The sequence below is a fragment of the Polypterus senegalus genome, chromosome 2, assembly GCF_016835505.1.
Source record: "Polypterus senegalus isolate Bchr_013 chromosome 2, ASM1683550v1, whole genome shotgun sequence".
Lineage (NCBI taxonomy): Eukaryota > Metazoa > Chordata > Cladistia > Polypteriformes > Polypteridae > Polypterus > Polypterus senegalus.
The window spans coordinates 166003575-166025281 of record NC_053155.1 but is presented as its reverse complement, the minus strand read 5'-3'; the positions used below and the strand labels follow the sequence as shown (position 1 = coordinate 166025281).

Below are 21707 nucleotides of genomic sequence, written 5' to 3'. Positions count from 1 at the left end.
ACAATCAACCACTTATTAAGTTAAAGGTTTTAGCAGAATGATCTTACTGGGTTTATATGATTTCTGATTAAGTTAAATTTGTGCTGGTTAATTTAATTGCTCTGCTGCTTGCAGTTCCTAGTAAAGTCTTACTTTTAGTCATGTTTCTTTAAACAGACACATTTAGTAAAGTCTTTCTTTTAGTCATGTTTCTTTAAACAGACACATTAGATTGTTTCACATCCAGAAGCTGAATGCCTTCATCAAAAATGAAAATGTTAAGTATATGTTCTGGGAGCATTCCATGTGAACACGTCATGAAATTTACAACAAACTGTGTAATACTTGTCTAAAATACAAAAGCAAGAGATCTGCAATGCACGCAAATAAAGAACATTTATGCAACTTACAAAATCAGACTGCAGAATTTATTATATTGGAAGTTTTAACAAGTATGAACTGGTGACTATCAATCAAAAAAATTCTGAAGACAGTGTTGAACATGTGTGATTAAAGGCTTTATAATAATGGCATTTGTCAGATAATACTTAAAATATTTTATAAAATATGTTATTGAAAGGTTCTTACTTAGAATATAATTTTAAATCAAATCATTTGGTTCTTGCTAATTGCAGGACTGTTCCAGGTGATGAAAGGGAAGCTAAATACTTGAGAGTTGTGACATGTTCCTTGCTAGCTTTAAAGAAATTGCTAACTTTGTTGTCAAAGTCAGATGCTGATGAAATGGAGGAGAAGCTTATGCATATTATATCCCAAAGCAAGTTTTGGAAATACAGTAAACACAAATCTGCACAGGTATGTATCTCTTATTGTAGTTGTATTTTATCAAACTGAAAGTTCATTGTTGCAGTTTGTCCTTATGGTATTTTATATGCAGAAACATTTAACCAATGTCTAACCATTCTTCTTTTAAACCAAGCCTAACTAACACAGATACATGTATCAAATGTTCATCCCTTTTTCATGATTGCACTGTGGTTAAATGTTCCTTTCCTTAGATCTAACCCGACATGCAAATATCGTTAAAATATGGGAATGTTAACACTTTTTGTTGTATGGCGGAATTATACAGTAGGAGGTTTTAATATATACAACTTTCTACATTTTTCAAATTAGCCTAGTCAAGCATGGTACGCATATTTAACAATGACTACTGCTTTTGCCTTATTATGATGCTGCTTTATGAAACCCTGGATCAAAGCGAGTGTATAGCCAGTAGATCAGGAATTGGAGTTTAAGCCACAAGTTTTTTCCATGAATTTTAAATGACAAAAATTAGTCATCACTGCTGATCTTAGTGAGTCACCAAACCTACAAGTTCTGAATGTAAACTGTGTAAAAATAGAACAATAACTTGCATTGGGATTGTGTTCACTATAAAAAGACAGTACAATTTGAACTGAAAACTTGACATATAAAAAGGGCTGCTTTTCCTGAACACAGCTAGTAAAACTGTCTACTGTAACACAGATCACGTTTTAAGGGGTAAAAGCTATACCCTCTTCTTACCCTGTTAGGTTTCTTGCTCCCATACTAAATCAAAGTCACCATCATGTTTTGGCAGATATGCATAACTCCCTTGTCATTTGCCCCTTGATGATCAACTTTACAGGAAAGATCTTTTACACATCCACAAACTGAAATTACAGCTTGACCAATTAATATTATATATTATCTTTAACATTCATTTTCAATGAATGTCTGTTTACTGAAATTGCTTTTATTGGATCACGTGGAGTGAAAAACATCATGCAGTACTGGTCTAGAGAGGTGGAGAATGTTTGCTCATTTTATGATGGAAATATTAGCCAGGAAGAACAACAATACTAACTCATCCATCCATCCTCTTCCGCTTATCCGAGATCAGATTGTGGGGGCAGCAGCTTAAGCAGAGATGCCCAGACTTGCCTCTCCCTGGCCACTTCTATTAGATCTTCCAGGGGAATTCCAAGGTGTTCTCAGGCCAACCGAGAGACATAGTCCCTCCAGTGTGTCCTGGGTCTTCCCAGGGGCCTCCTCCAGGTTAGACGTGCCCAGAACACCTCACCAGGGAGGCGTCTAGGAGGCATTCTGATCAGATGCCCGAGCCACCTCATCTGACTCCTCTCAATGCGGAGGAGTAGTGGCTCTACTCTGAGCTCCTCCTGGATGACCGAGGTTCTCACCCTATCTTTAAGGGAAAGCCCAGGCACCCTGTAGAGGAAACTCATTTCAGCTGCTTGTATTCGCAATCTTGTTCTTTCGGTCACTACCAATAGCTCATGACCATAGTTGAAGGTAGGAACGTAGAACGACTGGTAAATTAAGAGCTTTGCCTCCTTTTTCACCACGACAGACCGATGCAGAGCCCGCATCACTGCGGACGCTGCACCGATCCGCCTGTCGATCTCACGCTCCATTTTCCCTCACACGTAAACAAGATCCCAAGATACTTGAACTCCTCCACTTGGGGCAGGACCTCGCTCCCAATCCTGAGAGGGCACTCCACCCTTTTCTGGCTGAGAACCATGGTCTCGGATTTGCGGGTGCTGATTCCCATCTCAGCTGCTTCACGCTTGGCTGCGAACCGACCCAGAGCGAGCTGAAGATCCACAGCCTGATGAAGCAAACAGGACAACATCATCTGCAAAAAGTAGTGACCCAATCCTGAGCCCACCAAACCCTCAACACCCTGGCTGTGCCTAGAAATTCTGTGACAAAGGGCTGCCCTGGCGGAGTCCAACTCTCACCGGAAACGGGTTCAACTTATCGTCAGCAATGTGGACCAAGCTCTGACACCGGTTGTAAAGGGACCAAACAGCCTTTATCAGGGGTCCGGTACCCCATACTCCCAGAGCATCCCCCACAGGATTCCCCAAGTGACACGGTCGAGCGCCTTATCCAAGTCCACAAAACACATGTAGAATGGTTGGGCAAACTTCCATGCACCCTCCAGGACTGCCAAGGGTGTAGAGCTGGTCTGCTGTTCCGCGACTAGGACAGAAACCACACTGTTCTTCCTGAATCTGAGGTTCGACTATCTGATGGACCCTCCTCTCCAGGACCCCCGAATAGACTTTTCCAGGGATGCTGAGGAGTGTGATCCCTCTATAGCTGGAACACACCCTTTCTTAAAGAGGGGGACCACTACCCCAATCTGCCAATCCAGAGGCACTGTCCTCGATGTCCATGCAGTGTTGCAGAGGCTTGTCAACCAAGACAGTCCTACAAGATCTAAGAGCCTTGAACTCCGGGCGTATCTCATCCACCCCGTTGCCCTGCCACCAAGGAGATTTTTGACCATCTCGGTGACCTCAGTCCCAGAGATGGGAGAGCCCACCTCTGAGTCCCCAGGCTCTGCTTCCTCATTGGAAGATATATTAGTGGGATTAAGGAGGTCTTTGAAGTACTCCCCTCACTGACCCACAACGTCCCAAGTCAAGGTCAACAGCGCACCGTCCCCACCATATACAGTGGACCAGAATCTCCTCGAAGCCATCTGGAAGTCGTTCTCCATGGCCTCCTCAAACTCCTCCCTCGCCCAAGTTTTTGCCTTAGGAACTACCGAAGCCGCATTCCGCTTGGCCTGCCGGTACCTGTTAGCCACCTCTGAAGTCCCAGAGGACGAAAGGGTCCTTTAGGACTCCTCCTTCAGCTTGAAGGCATCCTTCACCACCAGTGTCCACCAGTGGGTTTAGGGCTTGCCACCACGACAGGCATCGACCACCTTACGGCCACAGCTCCGGTCAGCCGCCTCAACAATAGAGGCAGTTGACATGGCCCATTCTGACTCACTGTCCCCCACCTCCCTCGGGACATGGTCGAAGTTCTGCCGGAGGTGGGAGTTGAAGCTGATTCTGACAGGTGACTCTGTCAGATGTTCCCAGCAGACCCTCACAATACATTTGGGCCTACCGTGCCTGACCGGTATCCTCCCCCACCATTGAAGCCAACTCACCACCAGGTGGTGATCAGTTGACAGCTCTGCCCCTCTCTTCACCCAAGTGTCCAGGACATGTGGGCTACAAGATGACACAACCATGAAGTCGATCATTGAATTAAGGTGTAGGATGTCCTGGTACCATGGTGTTCATTATGGACAATCCGTGTCGAGCACAGAAGTCCAATAACAAAACACTGCTCGGGTTCAGATCGGGGGAGCCATTCCTATCAATCACATGCCCTACCAGGTCTCACTGTCATTGCCCACATGAGCATTGAAGTCTCCCTGCAGAATGATGGAGTTCCCAGCAGGTGCGCCCTCTAGCATCCCCTCCAGGGACTCCAAAAAGGGTGGGTACTCCAGACTGCTGGTCGGCACATACGCGCAAACAAGAGTTTTGACCTGTACCCCCATAGAAGGCGGAGGAAGGCTACTCTCTTGTCTACCGGGGTGAACCCCAATCAACAGGCTTCAAGTCGGGGGGCAGTAAGTATACCCACACCCACTCGGGACAACTCCAGAATGGTAGAGAGTCCAGCCCCTCTGAAGGAGACTGGTTCCAGAGTCCACGCTGTGCGTCGAGGTGAGCCTAACTATATCTAACCGGAACCTCGCACACTAGCTCAGGCTCCTTCCCCTTCAGAGAGGTGACATTCCACATCCCAAGAGCCAGCTTCTGTAGCCGAGGATTAAACTGCCAAGGTCCTTTCCTTCGGCCACCACCTAATTCACACTGCACCCAACCAACTTGGCCCCTCCTACAGGTGGTGAGCTCATGGGAAGGGGGATCCATGTTGCCTCTTCAGGCTGTACCCAGCCGAGCCCCATGGGTGCAGGCCTGGCCACCAGGCAATCTCCATCGAGCCCGGCCTCCAAGCCTGGCTCCAGACGGGGGCCCCGGTGACCTGCATCCAGACGAGGGAAAACTCCATCCAATGTTTGTATGCATCATATGAGGTTTTCTGAACTACTTTTTGTCACTACTACACTGGTCCCTTGCCTAGGACCAGTTTGCCTTGGATAACCCTACCAGGGGCATAAAGCCCCCGACAAAAGAGCTCCTTAGGATCATTGGGACACGCAAACCCCTCCACCACGATAAGGTAGCGGCTCGAGGAGGGGACAATACTAACTCTGTTGTAACAATTCATGTCATCAAAACTAACAGACCTGGTCAGCTGCTACATTTCGTTGATTTAATACCTAATGGATATTATTCAGTGATTGACAAATAACAAAACCTGCAACATTTCATCGAAAGAACTTTCCCCTGTTAAAACCATTTTTTTTTTATTAAAAATGACTCTGATATTATAACCATGTCAGTCATATTTGCAAGGATCACAGAAGCAAAGCTTTTCAGTACATGACGTACATTTCACTTCCTCAAAAGGGAGAATAAGTGAAAATGCAAGGTAAGGCGTAACCTAATCAGTTTTATCAATAGAGAATTTTAAACATTTTTCACAGATAAAATATGCAATGGTAGACCTAAATGTCGGATTGAGAACAGCACTTATGGTAATTAACAAAGCTTTAGAATTATGTAAGTTCTTATAAATAATGTCAGCATAATACTGCTATCTAGAAAACTTGATATATTTTTTTCTAAATTCAGTCTGTTGATCTTATATAACATGTTCTTGTAAAGCTACAAGATCTTCTGTGTTAAACTAGGAGGGCAAATGGACACTACAGGATCGATACTGAAAGCATTACTAAATAAATGGATAGTGGCTGTTTTAACAGCCTAATATTGAACTTTTAAAAACTGCCATGTTAAATGAACACTGAATAAAATCAAGGAATTATCCAACAGTGGAAAACATCAGTAATACTAGTAGGTGTGGGTGTTATAGTGAAAAATATAATTAAAAATTCTCATGGTCACAGTATTTATCACGGTATAATAAGTGCATATACTTTCTAGACTGTGTCCAGTTTAGGTGCTTGTCTTGGCTCAATTCCATCTGTATTAACAATAGGTAGTTCTGCTGTGATGTTTCTTTTTGTAAGGACCATTTTAATCAACTAAATTAGTAATATTAATAATACATTTTATTTATATAGAACATTTTCCACACACGCAGAGTTTCAATATGCACAACAGGAAAAAAAAACACAAAAAAGATCAAATATACAATATTGGGTACAAAATTATATTAGCATAAAACATGAAATAAATATATCTACAGGTAACACAAAACTTTGAATTGGAATAACAGGCAGTATACCAAAATAAAACACAAATACTAAAAGAAAACCCTGAACAAATAACGTCATTTGTGGTACAAATGCTAATCATCCTTAGCACCTAGCAAGATGGTAAACTGAAGGAAAGGGTCTTAATGTCAGACTAAGTTAAATGCTTTTCTGAACAAATGAATTTTAAGTTGCTTTTTTTATTTTAGAATGAATTGAATCAGCTAATCTTGTTTATTTATATTGCTTATCATGCCAAAAACTAAAACAAGAAGCACTGAACAAGAAATAAACATGTATTGCACATGCCACTATAAAAACGCATGTGTGAAAATATGTGTACTGTGTAGACTAGAGTACAATAATTGAACAAGGTTGACAAAATAAAAAATAAATATTCAAAGAGCTATTCTCTCCAATTCCTCTGGGTCCCCAGTTGAACAAAATGTAATACTAATTAGACTTCATTATTGCTTTACAAAACATCTTTATAAATAAGAAGTTATATAAAGACAAACCAAAGAAAATGTACATCTCCCTTCTCCAATGACTAAATCTCTGATCTAACAGCACCGTGCTGACGGTGTACGTGCCCAAAAAGAAGAAGCCTTTAATTTCAGTCTGTAACAGCTGGTGTAAAGTTTGGACTCATAAACCATCGGCACGGCGCTGTCAGATCTAAACATTGGCGTGGCGAATTGTTTGTGTATTGAAGTGACTTCACCTGCACATGGAAGTCCCATTTTACTTATGGTACCAAACACAGTTGCGTTGTGTTACAGCAGTCTATTAGCTGGCGAAAGCACTGTGAAGAAGCTGTCTGTTGCTACAGTCCTGCCTTTGTCCAGTCTGATAGCTTTCATGGGACATCATATCTTTGATTGCCGGTACAACAAACATTTCTGAGCAGGCTTCAGCCGCAGCGCTGCTCTTGTGAAAAGAATGGAGATAAATGCCATCAACTCAAAAAGGGAGCGGCAAGTTCGTTGTACCACGTGAACGTCACTGAGAGAATAAAACTGAATAATAAAAAAAAACAAGCTCTAACTTTTACAAGTAGCCAAAATTTACACCGGGTGTTACAGACTGAAATCAATTGTATGTTTTTAGATAGATAGATACTTTATTAATCCCAAGGGGATTATTATTATTATTGTAGAAATAATAATAGTAATAGCAGCTTACTACTGAAAGCACAGCGGGTTATAAAGCAGCAGTTCTTACCTCTGCACCATTCAAGAATATGTGCAGATTCCCTGTCGATTGACATTTGAGCTTGACTTTTTAACTCATTGACAGCTACATGTAAATCGAATGCTTATTTGTTCCCTTTGGTTATATTCTTGGATAAAAGCACACATGTTTATTTGATAGTTGGACTAAAGCCTTCACATATTATACACTTCACGTCTTTATTAGTTTAACATCCTTTCATCCTTTCATCCTACACTTACCCAGATCTTTGTAGACACGGAACACACATGAAATGCGTATATTCCAAACAACACTATACTGTATTATTTACCCTATACAACTCCAGGCACATCACATGCAGATAAGGAGCCTGGGCTTGAGCTGGGAGAACTTTTTGCCCGTGAGCTGAGCTCCATCAAGGCGGGGGATGGCACAGCAGGCTGCTTGCTGCTTGTGCTGATCAACGCATTTACAAAACAAAAGACACGCTGATGGTAGAGGTATGAAGGGAATTCTAGTGTTAATCTTCTTAGTTGTATCGGCATATGCCACACTGTGTCAGAAAGTAATGAAATTCCCACTCCACACCATGCATGTCTCTTATTTTACAAGTATCAAAGACATCGCCCTGATGTACTAAACCATTATAATAAAAGACAAATAATTTGTACAGGTTCATATATTGCTACTAGTGTACTACATTCAACTATGTAAACGTATCACAATTTGAAAGACCTGTGAAAACCAAATGAAATCTATGTATATGGACATATGCAGGCCATTCACCCTTTGTTATAAGTTAAAAGAGCACATAAACTGTGTGAATTTTTTATTATTTGTTTTCCAAGGGCAGCGAATATGAATAATTAAAATCTCCCACATACAACAATCAATCCATAGTAAGCTGCAGAGATTATAGAAATTTAGAGAACTCATGAGTAAAAGAAGTATTTGCATTAGGAGATCTGTAAATAGTAATGCAATACACAGGGTGTGAAAGTGTTCTTTAAAAGTTGTACTTCAAAAGTCTCAATTTGTTCAGTCAGCATTAGGTGACCGTTTCTGAAAACTATTGCACATCTACTCCCTCAATCAGAAAATCTTTGAACATTATAAAAATTTAATTTCAGTGGGGCAAAGTCACTAGCCAGGCAGGGGCTTTCAGTAGAATAATTTTATTTTAAAAGATGTATTCTTATTCTGCAGTGTCTTTCTCTAGCATAGGTTTTGGCAATGTTATCTCGCTTGACTACAATGGATTATTTACATAAGTGATTTTAAGTTGTCAAACTTAACCCTAGACTGGTGCATGAACAGTGTTGACTTTCTCCAGCGCCATTGCTGAGAAATAATGAGGTAATATCTGGTGCCACAGGAAAAAGACAGATTTGTCTACAGATAATGCTGTCAAGAGCAAGATTGTGATATAATACAAGCTGACCAGTTGCCCAGACCAGGTCATAAATGAATACTAGATGATACCATTAATAAACAAGAAAAAAATAAGAGCAGCACAATGCCAACAATCATGCTGACACCAACTTGCTCAATTGACTTCACTTCATTGCTTATTATACTGGGATTCAGGGTACAATAACTGTTGAAAGTTTAAAAACAAATTTCTGAAAGTTACTGCAAACTAAGAACATCCAAAAAGACTAAAATTTCTCCTTTATTGTACCCTTTTAATTATAGTCTTGTTGGCTTAGATTGTTTCAAAGGACATTGAAAGGAACAGTTGAGTTTCCTACTGTAAAGTAGTCTTATTGTACATCATGTATAACATTTTCTTTCATATCTATGTACTTCTATATATTTGAAATATAAAATATGTAATTAGCAGTCATTTTTAGAAGTAATCTTATGATTTGTCCATAGATTTAATAGCAAACACACCATGTGAAAAATATAGACTTTCATCATTTTGATTTTTCCATAGATTCGTGGAGCATTTTTTGAAGCGGTGGCTTCCTTTTGCCAGTATACTCCAAATCTGTTGAAAACTGAAGCAGCTCGTGCATGTTCGTGCGTTTTATTAAGCATTGATGACACAGATCCACTGGTTTGCCCATCACTGTGGGAAGCTGTTCTTTACGTTATTATGAAAGTTCAGGTAAGAGCCTAAATTGGAAACCTTCATTTAAATGTATATATTGTTCTTGAAAAATCTAAAGTTTTTCAAGCGTGACATTTATTATTTTCAGTTTTTTTCATAAGACTGTAGGTGTTTGTTTTAGATACAGATTTGCAGTTGAAAATATGTAACATATTATTTGCTGTTTCATTACGTTTTATTTTTGTTTGCATTACAAATAGAAGATGAACCTAAACTATAGACATCAATGCAAGTGTTCAAAATAGAGGGGAAAGAAAATCCAGGTTTAATGATAATTTTTGGTGTTTTAACACTAGAATCCCTGAAGCCTACGAAAAAACTCGTAATCCCAGCCCACCTTAAATTCCTTCGCACCTCTCCATCAGCGTCTTTTGTTTGTAAATGTGTCGATCAGCACAAGCAGCTTGCTATCCCATCCTCCCCTTGTCGTAGCTTGGGCAAAAAGTTCTCCCAGCTCAAGCCAAGGCACCTTATCTAAATGTGAGGTGCCTGGTGTTATATAGGGTAAATAATGTATCATCATTTGGTATAAATACATTTCATGTGTGTTCCATGTCTACAACAATCTATGTAAGTGTAGGATGACAGGAAATGCGAGAAATGCAAGAAATGTTGAGCACATAACTAAAGAAATGTTTCTCATATTTTAGTAATAATTGACAAATTGTAGACATGAAGTGTATAAGGTGTGAAGACTGAACCCCAAATATCAAATAAACACTTTCGCAGTGTTAACTAATACTTTAATTTGCCCTTTGAACCTAAAATAGAAATAACTGAAACTTCAGTTAATACAGTCATAGATTTTTTGAAATTATTAATTAGATTCAGGATCTTCACTATTTTAAATGGGTACAATTTTTTTAGATTCTGATGCTACCGTTATTTTTTTTTTCTTTTTTCAATTTTTGTTTTTTTCATGTTTACTGAGTGGAAAAGAAAAATCAATGTTGATTTTTTGGTATGAAATGAAAAAAAATCATTTAATTGAATTTAATGCTTTAAGTAAAAATAGATGATTCAAAAGCCCAATCTTATTTTTCAAATGTGGTGTTAATTAAAAAATATCAAACAAAACAAACTAATTGTTTAACAGATTCATTTTGCATAAATTAATCAAAAACAACTATTTCCAAATGTATATATCTATGATGTGTATGAACTATGCAATGGTACTGTCAAGTAATGTTACTACATGTGTTTCTTTTATTAGTCTAATTTGGATTTAACATACCTGTATGTATGTATGTATTTATTTATTTGTTTATTTTCTGTAGGATTGCTGGCAGTATATTAATGCTAAAAAGGGGTTACTACCAAAGCTGTGGCAGTTGCTAAACGAAGGCGGACGAGGCATGGCTGCAGTTATTCATCCCCATCTACTTCCATTTATCAGTAGATTTCCAGAAGAGGTTTTGGAGCCAAAAGTGGCTTTTTACAACACCTTCTTCACCTCAGTAATCAATGGGTATGATAAAACCTACATTTTATATCTACCAATTAATTCCATATATCCAGAAAACTTGAACTCATAAGTGTCAAACTGAGTTCCTGGAGGGATGCAGTATTCTAGCCTGCTTCAGATGCCAGTTATTTGTTTGTATTGAGCATTGTGTTTAATTAGATGACTTTCTTCTGCCTTTGTTTTGATACTTCTGAAATTACATTTCGTATATATATATTTCACTTTTCAGAAGAATGTCAGCTGATGAACAGGAATGGATTATTACTTCCCAGTCCCTCATTATTTTACCATTATCTGTACCTTATACTCAAAAGATAGTTTGTAGTGAGAACATTCATCCAAACCTTTCAGAAGTAAGTCATCTGCTTGACAGAAGTGGAATATTACTTCTCAGTCCCTTGTTATTTTACCTCATTTAACATCCAAAAGATATTTGTATTGAGTACATTGATCCAAATTTTTAAAATTAGTTGTTTTCAGTTTAGCCTTGTTAATAGCATTATAGCATTAATTTTAATCTATTTAAGAGTATACTACAGGAAAGGATATAAAGAAAGAAGTTTCTCAGAACACTGAGATGGGAGAAAACTCTTCCTCTCACACTCATTAAGGTAGAAAATAAAAAGACTGTTGACTGAGTCAATGTACTTGGAAGAAATGCAATGATGGAATCTTTCTAAAGTTATGATGGTTTAAGACACAAACATTTGATTGTGTTTTGACTCTGTAGACAGAGAACTGTGATCATTCATCTAAATAAATTATATGTTCCAATAACACCTTCTTATGAAATAAGCAATCAAGACTTATGTTCACTTTGCTTCTTCTGCAACTGAATATCACACACATAGTAACCAACTTTAAAATGTAACAGTATACTTTGTGTGTCATTATTCAATCATTTGTATCTCCAAACTAGGTTGTCAAGTGATAGAGCTGTTTCAAGTTCTTCAGAAACATCTGCAATCATATTCTCTATTGTGGAGTGCTTACAGTTTGCTCTGCTACAGAATGCAGGTGTGGAAGATCATCACCAGAATGTACAACACATGCTAATAAATGATCAGGTATTATAAATGTATTTCATTTAGTTACAGTGCAGTGACTTCCTAAATAAAATGTGCCTCTGTTTAACTTGGTAACCACAATGATGGCAAGCAACTTACAGAATTGTCTTGGTTTATATAATATATCAGTAAATAAAATTGATTCTAATAGACTTGAGCAAAGTCTGGAATATATACAAAATGTGCACATATAACTGTTTTTAAATGATTGCTACCACAGTTTTGCATTAGTAAAAAGTTAATCCAAGCCCAACTGTAGTATCACTTGTCTTCTCACTTGTAAAAATGTGTGAAGAACAACCCAAAAACAAAAATTTGCAATCCCCTTACAAAAGTCATTCTGGCATGGAATCAGACTGGAATCTGTTACTTTGCAGCTGTTATTGTCCTTTGGGAAATAGTGCATTGTGTCTCTACTCATGTCATTCTAAGTGTTAAAAAAAGTAGGTTTTACACAGACAGTTTCTTTGATTGAACCTGATGGATATCCAATCTTATCTCCTGAGCATGTCCATGACCACATTCTTCTTCTTTCATCCTTTCAAAAAGTTGAACATGCTTTAAGGTATTCAAACTCAATATTATTCTGTTAGTACTACAAATAGAAGTAATTGGTAGTTGTTAGAAACTTTACATTTTATCTGAGCAAATAATTCACAAGTAGAATCAAAGGCTTTGTTTTGTGTTTTATGAAATGGGGAAAAATTGACTTCCCCAGATTGGATAAATAAAATTAATGCATTACATTATTTTTCAGCTCCTGCCATTAATGGAAACAGCCCTGAAGATCCCAAGATTACAAGGCAGCCCTTTGTTTCGCCAGATAACACATATGGTAGTTTCCTGGGAGAAGCGATCGAGCATACAAACAAATGATGAAACAAATGAAACATTCCTAAGTTTCATGTCAGATTTCTGGCTTGGAATTGCACAACTGTGCATAAAATATGTTGATAATAGACATGCAGACGAGAATGTTTTACAAGGTATTTCACTTTTACTACAAGTATTGAAGAATCCAGACACTGAAGGGAAGAGACTTAAAAATGTAAACATTAAATTCAGTGACTTTGAAGACCAAGCTGAAAAATCATGCAATTATGACAGTTTATCATCAGAAACAAAAGAGCTGAACAAGTATACAGTTACCAGTAATATGTCTGCTTTAGAACAAAATACTTTGACAGGAAAACATTTGGAAGATTTAGTATGTGAACTAGCTACACTAAATATGATCTACATCAATCAACAAAATTCTGAGAAGCATTTGAAATTTCTTTCTGTAATTCTTAGCAGCTTCCCATCTTTTAGACTTTTCCAAGAGTTACTTGATTCTGAAAGTGAAAAGCAACAGATATACCTTGATGACACTTGTGACCTGGCCAGTGTATTAGCTGAAAATCCTGCTGTCCAGTTCCTTATGAAGAAACTAATTATTTGGCTTAAGGAAGATACAGGAAACAATACAGATTTTTTGGTTGATATGCTTTACAGCATTCTCCATTGCTGTAATAGAAGAGATGAAACAAAACTAATTTTGGATCACATTACCAAGGTATTGATACTGGTTATTTTTGTACATAAATAATTCATACTATCTAGTACTTTAAATGAGACTGAAGTGGTGTTTTTTATTATCTAGCTATACTCAGATATGTAAGAATTATATACTTACAGTGACAAAGCAAAATGTGTCATAAGACAGGCTTCATGGATATGTATCGTTAAATAGTTGTTTAGAAGAAAAGTCAAAATTTTATGAAGTGTTACAGAATGTGATGTTCATTGCCAATTATATGTACAGTGTGCATCTCTGTCTTGATGAAATAAGAATATTTTTACTGTATTTTTTCCAAATGTATTTATTTCCTCCTAGGGATATGGAAAAAAGGTTTATGACAAAATTTAAAATGCTGGCTTTTATGTGAGGCAAACGTTCATTTACTACAGGGCAAGTATTTTTAAATTATTTACCAATAGGTTCACACCAGCAAGTCCTGTTCAGCCTCTGCCTTTGTTTTAGTAGTAAAGCAGCAAAAATTATAATTTTTAAGGAATAATTATGCTTGCTGCTTGTAATTTATATAAATGTTACTGTTATGCATTCAGATGTTTTTGTTCTCTCCTTTTTGTTTAATATGTTAAAATTTGCAATTTTATTTCAAATTGTATATTTACTGTACATAATCCATTGTAATAACACAAAAAGTCTAACATAGTGGCCACCATATAGCAAGATGAAAAAATACAGTGAAAGCATAAGGGAGAGAAAAGAATGGCAATCAGTAAGAAAAAGCACATTATCATCTACTGTAAATGCCATTAGTTTTATAATAGGAGCGTACAGCAGGAGTGTAGATTAACAGAGACTGTGATTGTCAAGATTGCAAAGAATGATAGCAAGGGGCTTAAGTGAAATATAAAATGGTAAGGGGAATAAGGGGATTTCCCTGTCTGGCACCTTTTACAATCTGAAAGGGCAGAGAAATTGTCAAGTTGGTAACCATTATTGTGTGATATACTATTAAGCAAATCACATAAACAGTCATTTTTTTAACAATAAATGCATATATATTATATATAGTAAATGCTCTGTAAAATATTTTCTAATTTTTTTGAATGAGAATTATCTTCTTTGCATTTTTATAATTGTTTTCGAGATACCTGACCAAGAATTGGGGCCAGTACATCAAACAAAACAAACATGACACTGTGTCTAGTTTTAAGGTTTTCAGATTTAAATAATCAAAATAGGGTAATTCCATGTCAAATCATCACATTTTAGGACCTCATCATCATAAATTTTCACAAAACCTGGCATGCTGATTTGGTCATGAGTAACCCATAGTAAGAGATATTTAAGCTAACAACGTTAAGTTTTTCGGGGTTTAAGACTTTGACTGGCTATATCTCCCTATTTTTCTTGCACAGAAATGGTCCCCATGTTGTTTTAAAGCTCTTTTCCACCTCTATATTTTGTGTAAATACTATGGTATCCACAAAATGAACAATTACCACTTTATGAGTGATTATAATATTAAACATTGAAGAGCAAAAAAACCTATATTATGAAATTGATCAGTTTTTTACTAAAGCTACTTTATAATGTCATTAACATCTCCAGAAAATTTGGTCTTTGGTTTTTGAGTCATTGTTGAGCTGTCATTAATTTTAGATGGCATAACATGGTTTTGTATCACTAATGGGCCTTTTTCATAGTGGCAATATTGACATGAAATTGTATTGCAGCACAGGTGTAATTAATGACATTAATTAAGGTTATGCTACACTGAAATTGAACAGAAGCATCATTAATGACACCTGTGCTTGCCATACTATGTACTTACTTAGGATCTCTTATTTCATGGATTTTAGTTATCTTTATTTTGCCAACTGTAAGAAATATTGAGGTCCTTTGAAGTGGGGAGCAAGTCCAGTAAGCCCCTTTATTGAAAGTATTGAAACAACACCAAGTGAAACAGTGGCAAAATTCTTTGTGATTACCATATACCTTACTACTGTCAGGTATATATTCTTTGTTGTGATATTATATGATATTATAAGCTATATACTATAGCATATGCCTGCCTAATGAAGTCATTTTTAGTTTGACTGTTTGACCATTCCTTTTAATGTGGATTACTGCTTATGTAAGCTAAGGCATTAAAATTTTGATCACTCATTTTGATCAACAAGTCAGTTATATCCCTACATCAAACTAAAATATATTACTTTGTATAAAATAATACTGTCTAATTTTTAATAGTTTTCTCCCATTTTCAACAGATGGAGCTGAGATGCAGTATTCTGGTGCAGATTGTAAAAAAGGTAGGTGTGCAGTAAATTAAAACATAAGGAGAAGGTATATGTACTAGAAAATGCATCACATTTTTAACATACTTTATATGCCAAACATTTTTTTCAACTATATTATATCATTTTGAAGGCTAACTGTGATGCATGAAATGTGCCCAGTTGTTATTTGTCATGGATGGTACAGTCCCGATCAAAAGTTTAAGACCACTTGAAAAATGGCACAAAATCATATTTTGCATGGTTGGATCTTAACAAGGTTCCAAGTAGAGCTTCAACATGCAACAAGAAGAAATGGGAGTGAGACAAAACATTTTTTGAGCATTCAATTAATTGAAAATAATGATTAAATTGAAACAGGCTGTTTTACAGCTAATCAAAAGTTTAGGACCACATGCCTTTAAAAGGCCAAATCTGTGCAAAGATGTGGATTCATTGTCATTTTCTGTCAGGTAGTCACACGTTCTGATGGCAAAGGCAAAAAAACTCTCCCTTTTTGAACGTGGTCGGGTTGTTGAACTGCATAAGCAGGGTCTCTCACAGCGCGCCATCGCTGCTGAGGTGGGACGCAGTAAGACAGTCATTTGGAATTTCTTAAATGATCCTGAGGGTTATGGAACAAAAAAGACCCAAAAAAATTTCACCAGCACTGAACCGGCGGATCCAATTGGCTGTCCGTCAAGACACTGGGCGATCCTCGACCCATATTAAGGCCGTTACTGGTGCTGACTGCAGCCCCATAATCATCAGACGGCATCTGAGACTGAAGGGCTTCAAAAACAAAAAACGTCTTCAAAGACCTCATCTCCTTGAACGTCACAGAACTGCTCGTTTGGACTTTGCAATAGAGCACCAAACATGGGACATTTAAAGGTGGAAGAAAGTTTTATTCTCTTATGAGAAAAAATGTAACCTTGATGGTCCTGATGGTTTCCAACGTTACTGGCATGACAAGCAGATCCCACCTGAGATGTTTTCTACATGCCACAGTGGAGGGGGCGCCATAATGGTCTGGGTTGCTTTTTCCTTCAGTGGAACAATGGAGCTTCAGGAAGTGTAGGGGCGTCAAAAGGCCGCTGGCTATGTCCAGATGTTGCAGAGAGCATTCCTCATGACTGAGGGCCCTCGTCTGGGTTTTTCAACAGGACAACGCTACAGTACACAATGCGCGCAGGACAAGGGACTTCTTCCAGGAGAATAACATCACTCTTTTGGCCCATCCTGCTTGTTCCCCTGATCTAAATCCAATTGAGAACCTTTTTGGGGATGGATGGCAAGGGAAGTTTACAAAAATGGACAACAGTTCCAGACAGTAAATGCCCTTCATGCGGCCGTCTTCACCACTTGGAGAAATGTTCCCACTCACCTCATGGAAACTCTTGCATCAAGCATGCCGCAACAAATTTTTGAAGTGATCAACAATAATGGTGGAGCTACTCAGTACTGAGTTCATGTTTGGAAGTTTGATTTCTGTTTTGGGGGGGTTTACGGGTTTTTTTGGAGGTGTGGTCCTAAACTTTTGATCAGCTGTAAAACAGCCTGTTTCAGTTTAATCGTTGCTTTCATTAAATTGCATGCTCAAAAAATATTTTGTCTCACTCCCATTTCTTCTTGTTGCATGTTGAAGCTCTACTTGGAACCTTGTTAAGATCCAACCATGCATAATATGATTTTTTGCCATTTTTCAAGTAGTCTTAAACTTTTGATCGGGACTGTATATACATAATAAGGGGGAAACTGTTCCAAACTACAAAACATCACTGAAGAGCAGGGAAAATGAGTAATGAACTGTTACTAGATTACTGTGTTATAGATTGACCAATAAAATTTCATGTTATAACTGAGAATTGATCCTTAATGTATCTGCTCCCAATGTACCCTTTGTCAAATAACATCAATGTTATGTTTTTATATAATGGACATTAACTCAGTATTCACAAAAACAGGTCATTTAGTTTAGAAATCCCTATTAACCTTATAATGGGGATAAAATTCTCGGAAATTAAAATATAAAAAATAGAAATTAAATGAGTTAAGGTCTGCACAAAGTGCACATGTTAATGTTTTTTGGTCGTGTGTATTTGTAATATGTAACATTGTTATTCTTCCATGTATTGTGTCTTTTAAGAATAGGTTTAAATTTGTATTAGAAATAGTAAATATATATATTTTGGGGTATAAGAAGCACTATACTGATAAGCTGTGCTTTGTTTTTTATCCAACCTTCTCCTAGTGTGTTTAGGAGATTCTGTTAAGTACTGACTTAGGATGTGACATTTGTACTTGGGAATGAGGTGGTGTGAAGCTGATACTTTTAACCTGGCTTGAAAGGAGTGCAGGATGAGTTTGGAAGAATGAGTATATGTAGCTTTGCCCTTCCGGAAGAAAGCTTTAGGGAGTGTAATTTATGACATAGGAGCCTGGGAGCATGCACCCAACCAGATTGTTGGCCAGAATCATGAGATCTTAATGTGAGCTCTGGTTTATAAGTAATAACATGTTCAGATAAGTAAGCAGGTCCTTGGCCACTTAAGGCTTTATATGTATATTTAACAGTAGTAGTGTGCATGGAGTTTGAAAGCAGAATAACTTTTGGATGTCTTTAAAAAGCCTTTAACCAGCTATTTAATTTCTTTGGGAATAGTGATTTAGATATTTTGATATTGCTTATATCAGCAAGTAGAGAAAATGTTGCATTCACCTGAGAGTATAATAATTAGACAGGAAATGCTTTTTGAGGATCTCCTAATATCAATTTATATACTGTCTTTGGGACCATGCTGGAAGCCTTAGTTATGAATGGGTACATTAAAAAGCTTAGTATTGACAAGGCCTTGGGATGGATTAGGACTGGCTTATAATTGCTAAAAATCACCTACCCTTAGATGAAAAGTGGTAAAAGTGCTTTTAGACCGGTCTCGATTTTTTAAAAAAAGGCAAGTGAGAGAGTGTTTTCCAGTAACTGAGCAGTCATTCTTCTCAGCTTATCTGGGAAAGGTTATGCTGAGCTGGAGTAGAAAATTCAGAACTCAGGTACAATAATGACAGTCTGAAGTATGTATTTACTTTCAAACAACGTGCCAACTCTTTGTTTTTACACAGATATTGGACTTTTGACGGCCTTTGACGTAGGAGCTGCAAGAGTAATATAAATATCATTTGGTTCTGGTATCTCGAGACAGAGAATTGTACAGTTTTTGTGTACTTGGTGTAAAGTCAAGATACTTTATTGTAGAAATTTGACTTCACCAAACATGTATATTAGATTCATTCATTACTTTAATTAGTTGTCAGTTATAATCATCAAAATTAAAAGAAATAAACATTTGAGATACATCAGTCTGTGTGTAATGAATGAATCTAATATACAAGTTTCACTTTTTGAATGGAATTGCTGAAATAAATCAATTTTGTCATGATATTCTAATTTTATATATATGTATGTATATATATATGTATGTATATGTGCATATATACAGTATATGCACTCACCTAAAGGATTATTAGGAACACCATACTAATACGGTGTTTGACCCCCTTTCGCATTCAGAACTGCCTTAATTCTACGTGGCATTGATTCAACAAGGTGCTGGAAGCATTCTTTAGAAATGTTGGCCCATATTGATAGGATAGCATCTTGCAGTTGATGGAGATTTGTGGGATGCACATCCAGGGCATGAAGCTCCCGTTCCACCACATCCCAAAGATGCTCTATTGGGTTGAGATCTGGTGACTGTGGGGGCCATTTTAGTACAGTGAACTCATTGTCATGTTCAAGAAACCAATTTGAAATGATTCGAGCTTTGTGACATGGTGCATTATCCTGCTGGAAGTAGCCATCAGAGGATGGATACATGGTGGTCATGAAGGGATGGACATGGTCAGAAACAATGCTCAGGTAGCCTGTGGCATTTAAACGATGCCCAATTGTCACTAAGGGGCCTAAAGTGTGCCAAGAAAACATCCCCCACACCATTATACCACCACCACCAGCCTGCACAGTGGTAACAAGGCATGATGGATCCATGTTCTCATTCTTGAAATTGAACAGGTGTTCCTAATAATCCTTTAGGTGAGTGTATGTATGTATATATATATATATATATATATATATATATATATATATATATATATATATATATATATATATATATATACATATATATATACACAGTGGAACCTCGGTTTACGAGTAACTTGGTTTACGAGTGTTTTGCAAGACGAGCAAAAATTTTTAATAAATTTTGACTTGATAAACGAGCGATGTCTTGCAATACGAGTAATATGGATACACTTTGTCTGCTGAGCGTCATGTGATCACAACTGAGCTGATGGTGGTTCTCTCTCTCTCTCTCCTTATCTCGCCGCTTATCGCGCTCTTTTTCTCTCTCCTTATCTTGCTCGCTCGCCCAGTGCATCTTTTTCTCTCTCTCTCTCTCCTTATCTTGCTCACTCGCTCATCACGTCTTTTTCTCTCTCTCCTTATCTCGCTCGCTCGCTCCCTCATCGGGTCTTTTTCTCTCTCCTTATCGCTCGCCGCCGCCCAGTGCATCTTTTTCTCTCTCTCCTATTCTTGCTCGCCCAGCTTCTCTCTATTTACAGCACTTCTCTCTCTTCTTATCTCGCCGCCCAGCTCTCTCTGTTTACTACAGCATTGTGACTGTGTGTGTGTGCACTGTGAAGTGCGAGTCCTCATTTTGCTCCCCAAAACACGAAGCTGAGTCTCAGTACTTTAACACCAGCTGAATAAACACCAGTTTATTCAGTTTGAAACAGCAACAGCGCTGTTATTTATTGCAGCGGGATCTTTATAATGTTCCTTGATCTTTTGGATGCGCTTATATGGCGAACTGCTACAGCGCTGGGAGACTGCGATTGCTTTGGGACAGAGTGTCGTCCCGTTGGGTGGAATTCTACATGAGTTTAGAAACTCACACCAGCCATGATTCTTTTTAAAGGTAAATTGCAGGTTAATTTGTATTATGTATTTTACTTTATATTTTGTATTAATCCTTTTTATATGAATAGTTTTGGGTTGTGGAACTAATCATCTGAATTTCCATTATTTCTTATGGGAAATTCGCTTTGATATACTGAGTGTTTTGGATTGCGAGCACGCTTCCGGAACGAATTATGCTCGCAAACCGAGGTTCCACTGTATATATATATATATATATATGTATGTATGTATATATGTATGTATGTATATATATATGTATATATGTATATGTATGTATTATAATAAAAAAAAATCCTGGGACGAGATGTCACTTTTTCAGAGAGATACTTTCATGTCCCGCGAGACGAGACTTTTTGCCCAGAGATTTAACCAAGAGTAGATGACAAAGTAGAATGTTGTAAAGAATTCAAAAACGTTGGCGCAGTACACATGCAGAGCAGGTTAGAGATAATGAAAGTCTCAGAAAAATGATAGTAAAGAACGCATTAGCACAAACAAATGGAAATTTTTATTTGGTGAAATAATGGAACAGCGAAAAGAGATCGAATATATAGTTTGGATTTAAACTTTTTAGTCGGAGACCTGTAGATCATCTAATTTGCCATCAGGGAAAAGTACTGTTTCTTCCCAATGATTGATTGACTGAAGATTTATTGTTTAGTGAAAGTGAAATCCGCATATGCAAGCGGCAGTGGGGTTGGTGAGCGAAGCCCCCTAGTGTGTGTGTATACAATATACAATATGTGTTTTGGGGTATTTTAAGTCTGTAGACTGATATGTTTCAAGATAATGTCATTTGTATTCTGGGGTTTATAAAACCTTCAGTAAAATGCACTCAAATCAGCAGCCAGCTGGTAATTTACTGCAATATCAGGGGATGGTTTCCTGTAATTTGTAATATTTTGTCCTCTCCACACTGGTGCAGGGTCATTAGCTCAAGAGTAATTTTTTTATCTTTTCAGAGTAAT

At 37.5% G+C, this 21707-nt stretch overlaps 1 protein-coding gene across 1 annotated transcript in view; it reads left to right on the top strand.

Annotated features, from left to right (window-relative positions):
• The window catches only part of ltn1 (listerin E3 ubiquitin protein ligase 1), a 223897-nt gene that overhangs the window by 76480 nt on the left and 125710 nt on the right, over positions 1-21707 (top strand). Inside the window, exons 6-11 of the mRNA XM_039744932.1 lie at positions 615-795; positions 9258-9431; positions 10712-10902; positions 11819-11966; positions 12724-13521; positions 15753-15794. Of these exons, the coding sequence (XP_039600866.1) occupies positions 615-795; positions 9258-9431; positions 10712-10902; positions 11819-11966; positions 12724-13521; positions 15753-15794 (1534 nt within the window). The remainder of the gene's footprint in view (positions 1-614; positions 796-9257; positions 9432-10711; positions 10903-11818; positions 11967-12723; positions 13522-15752; positions 15795-21707) is intronic.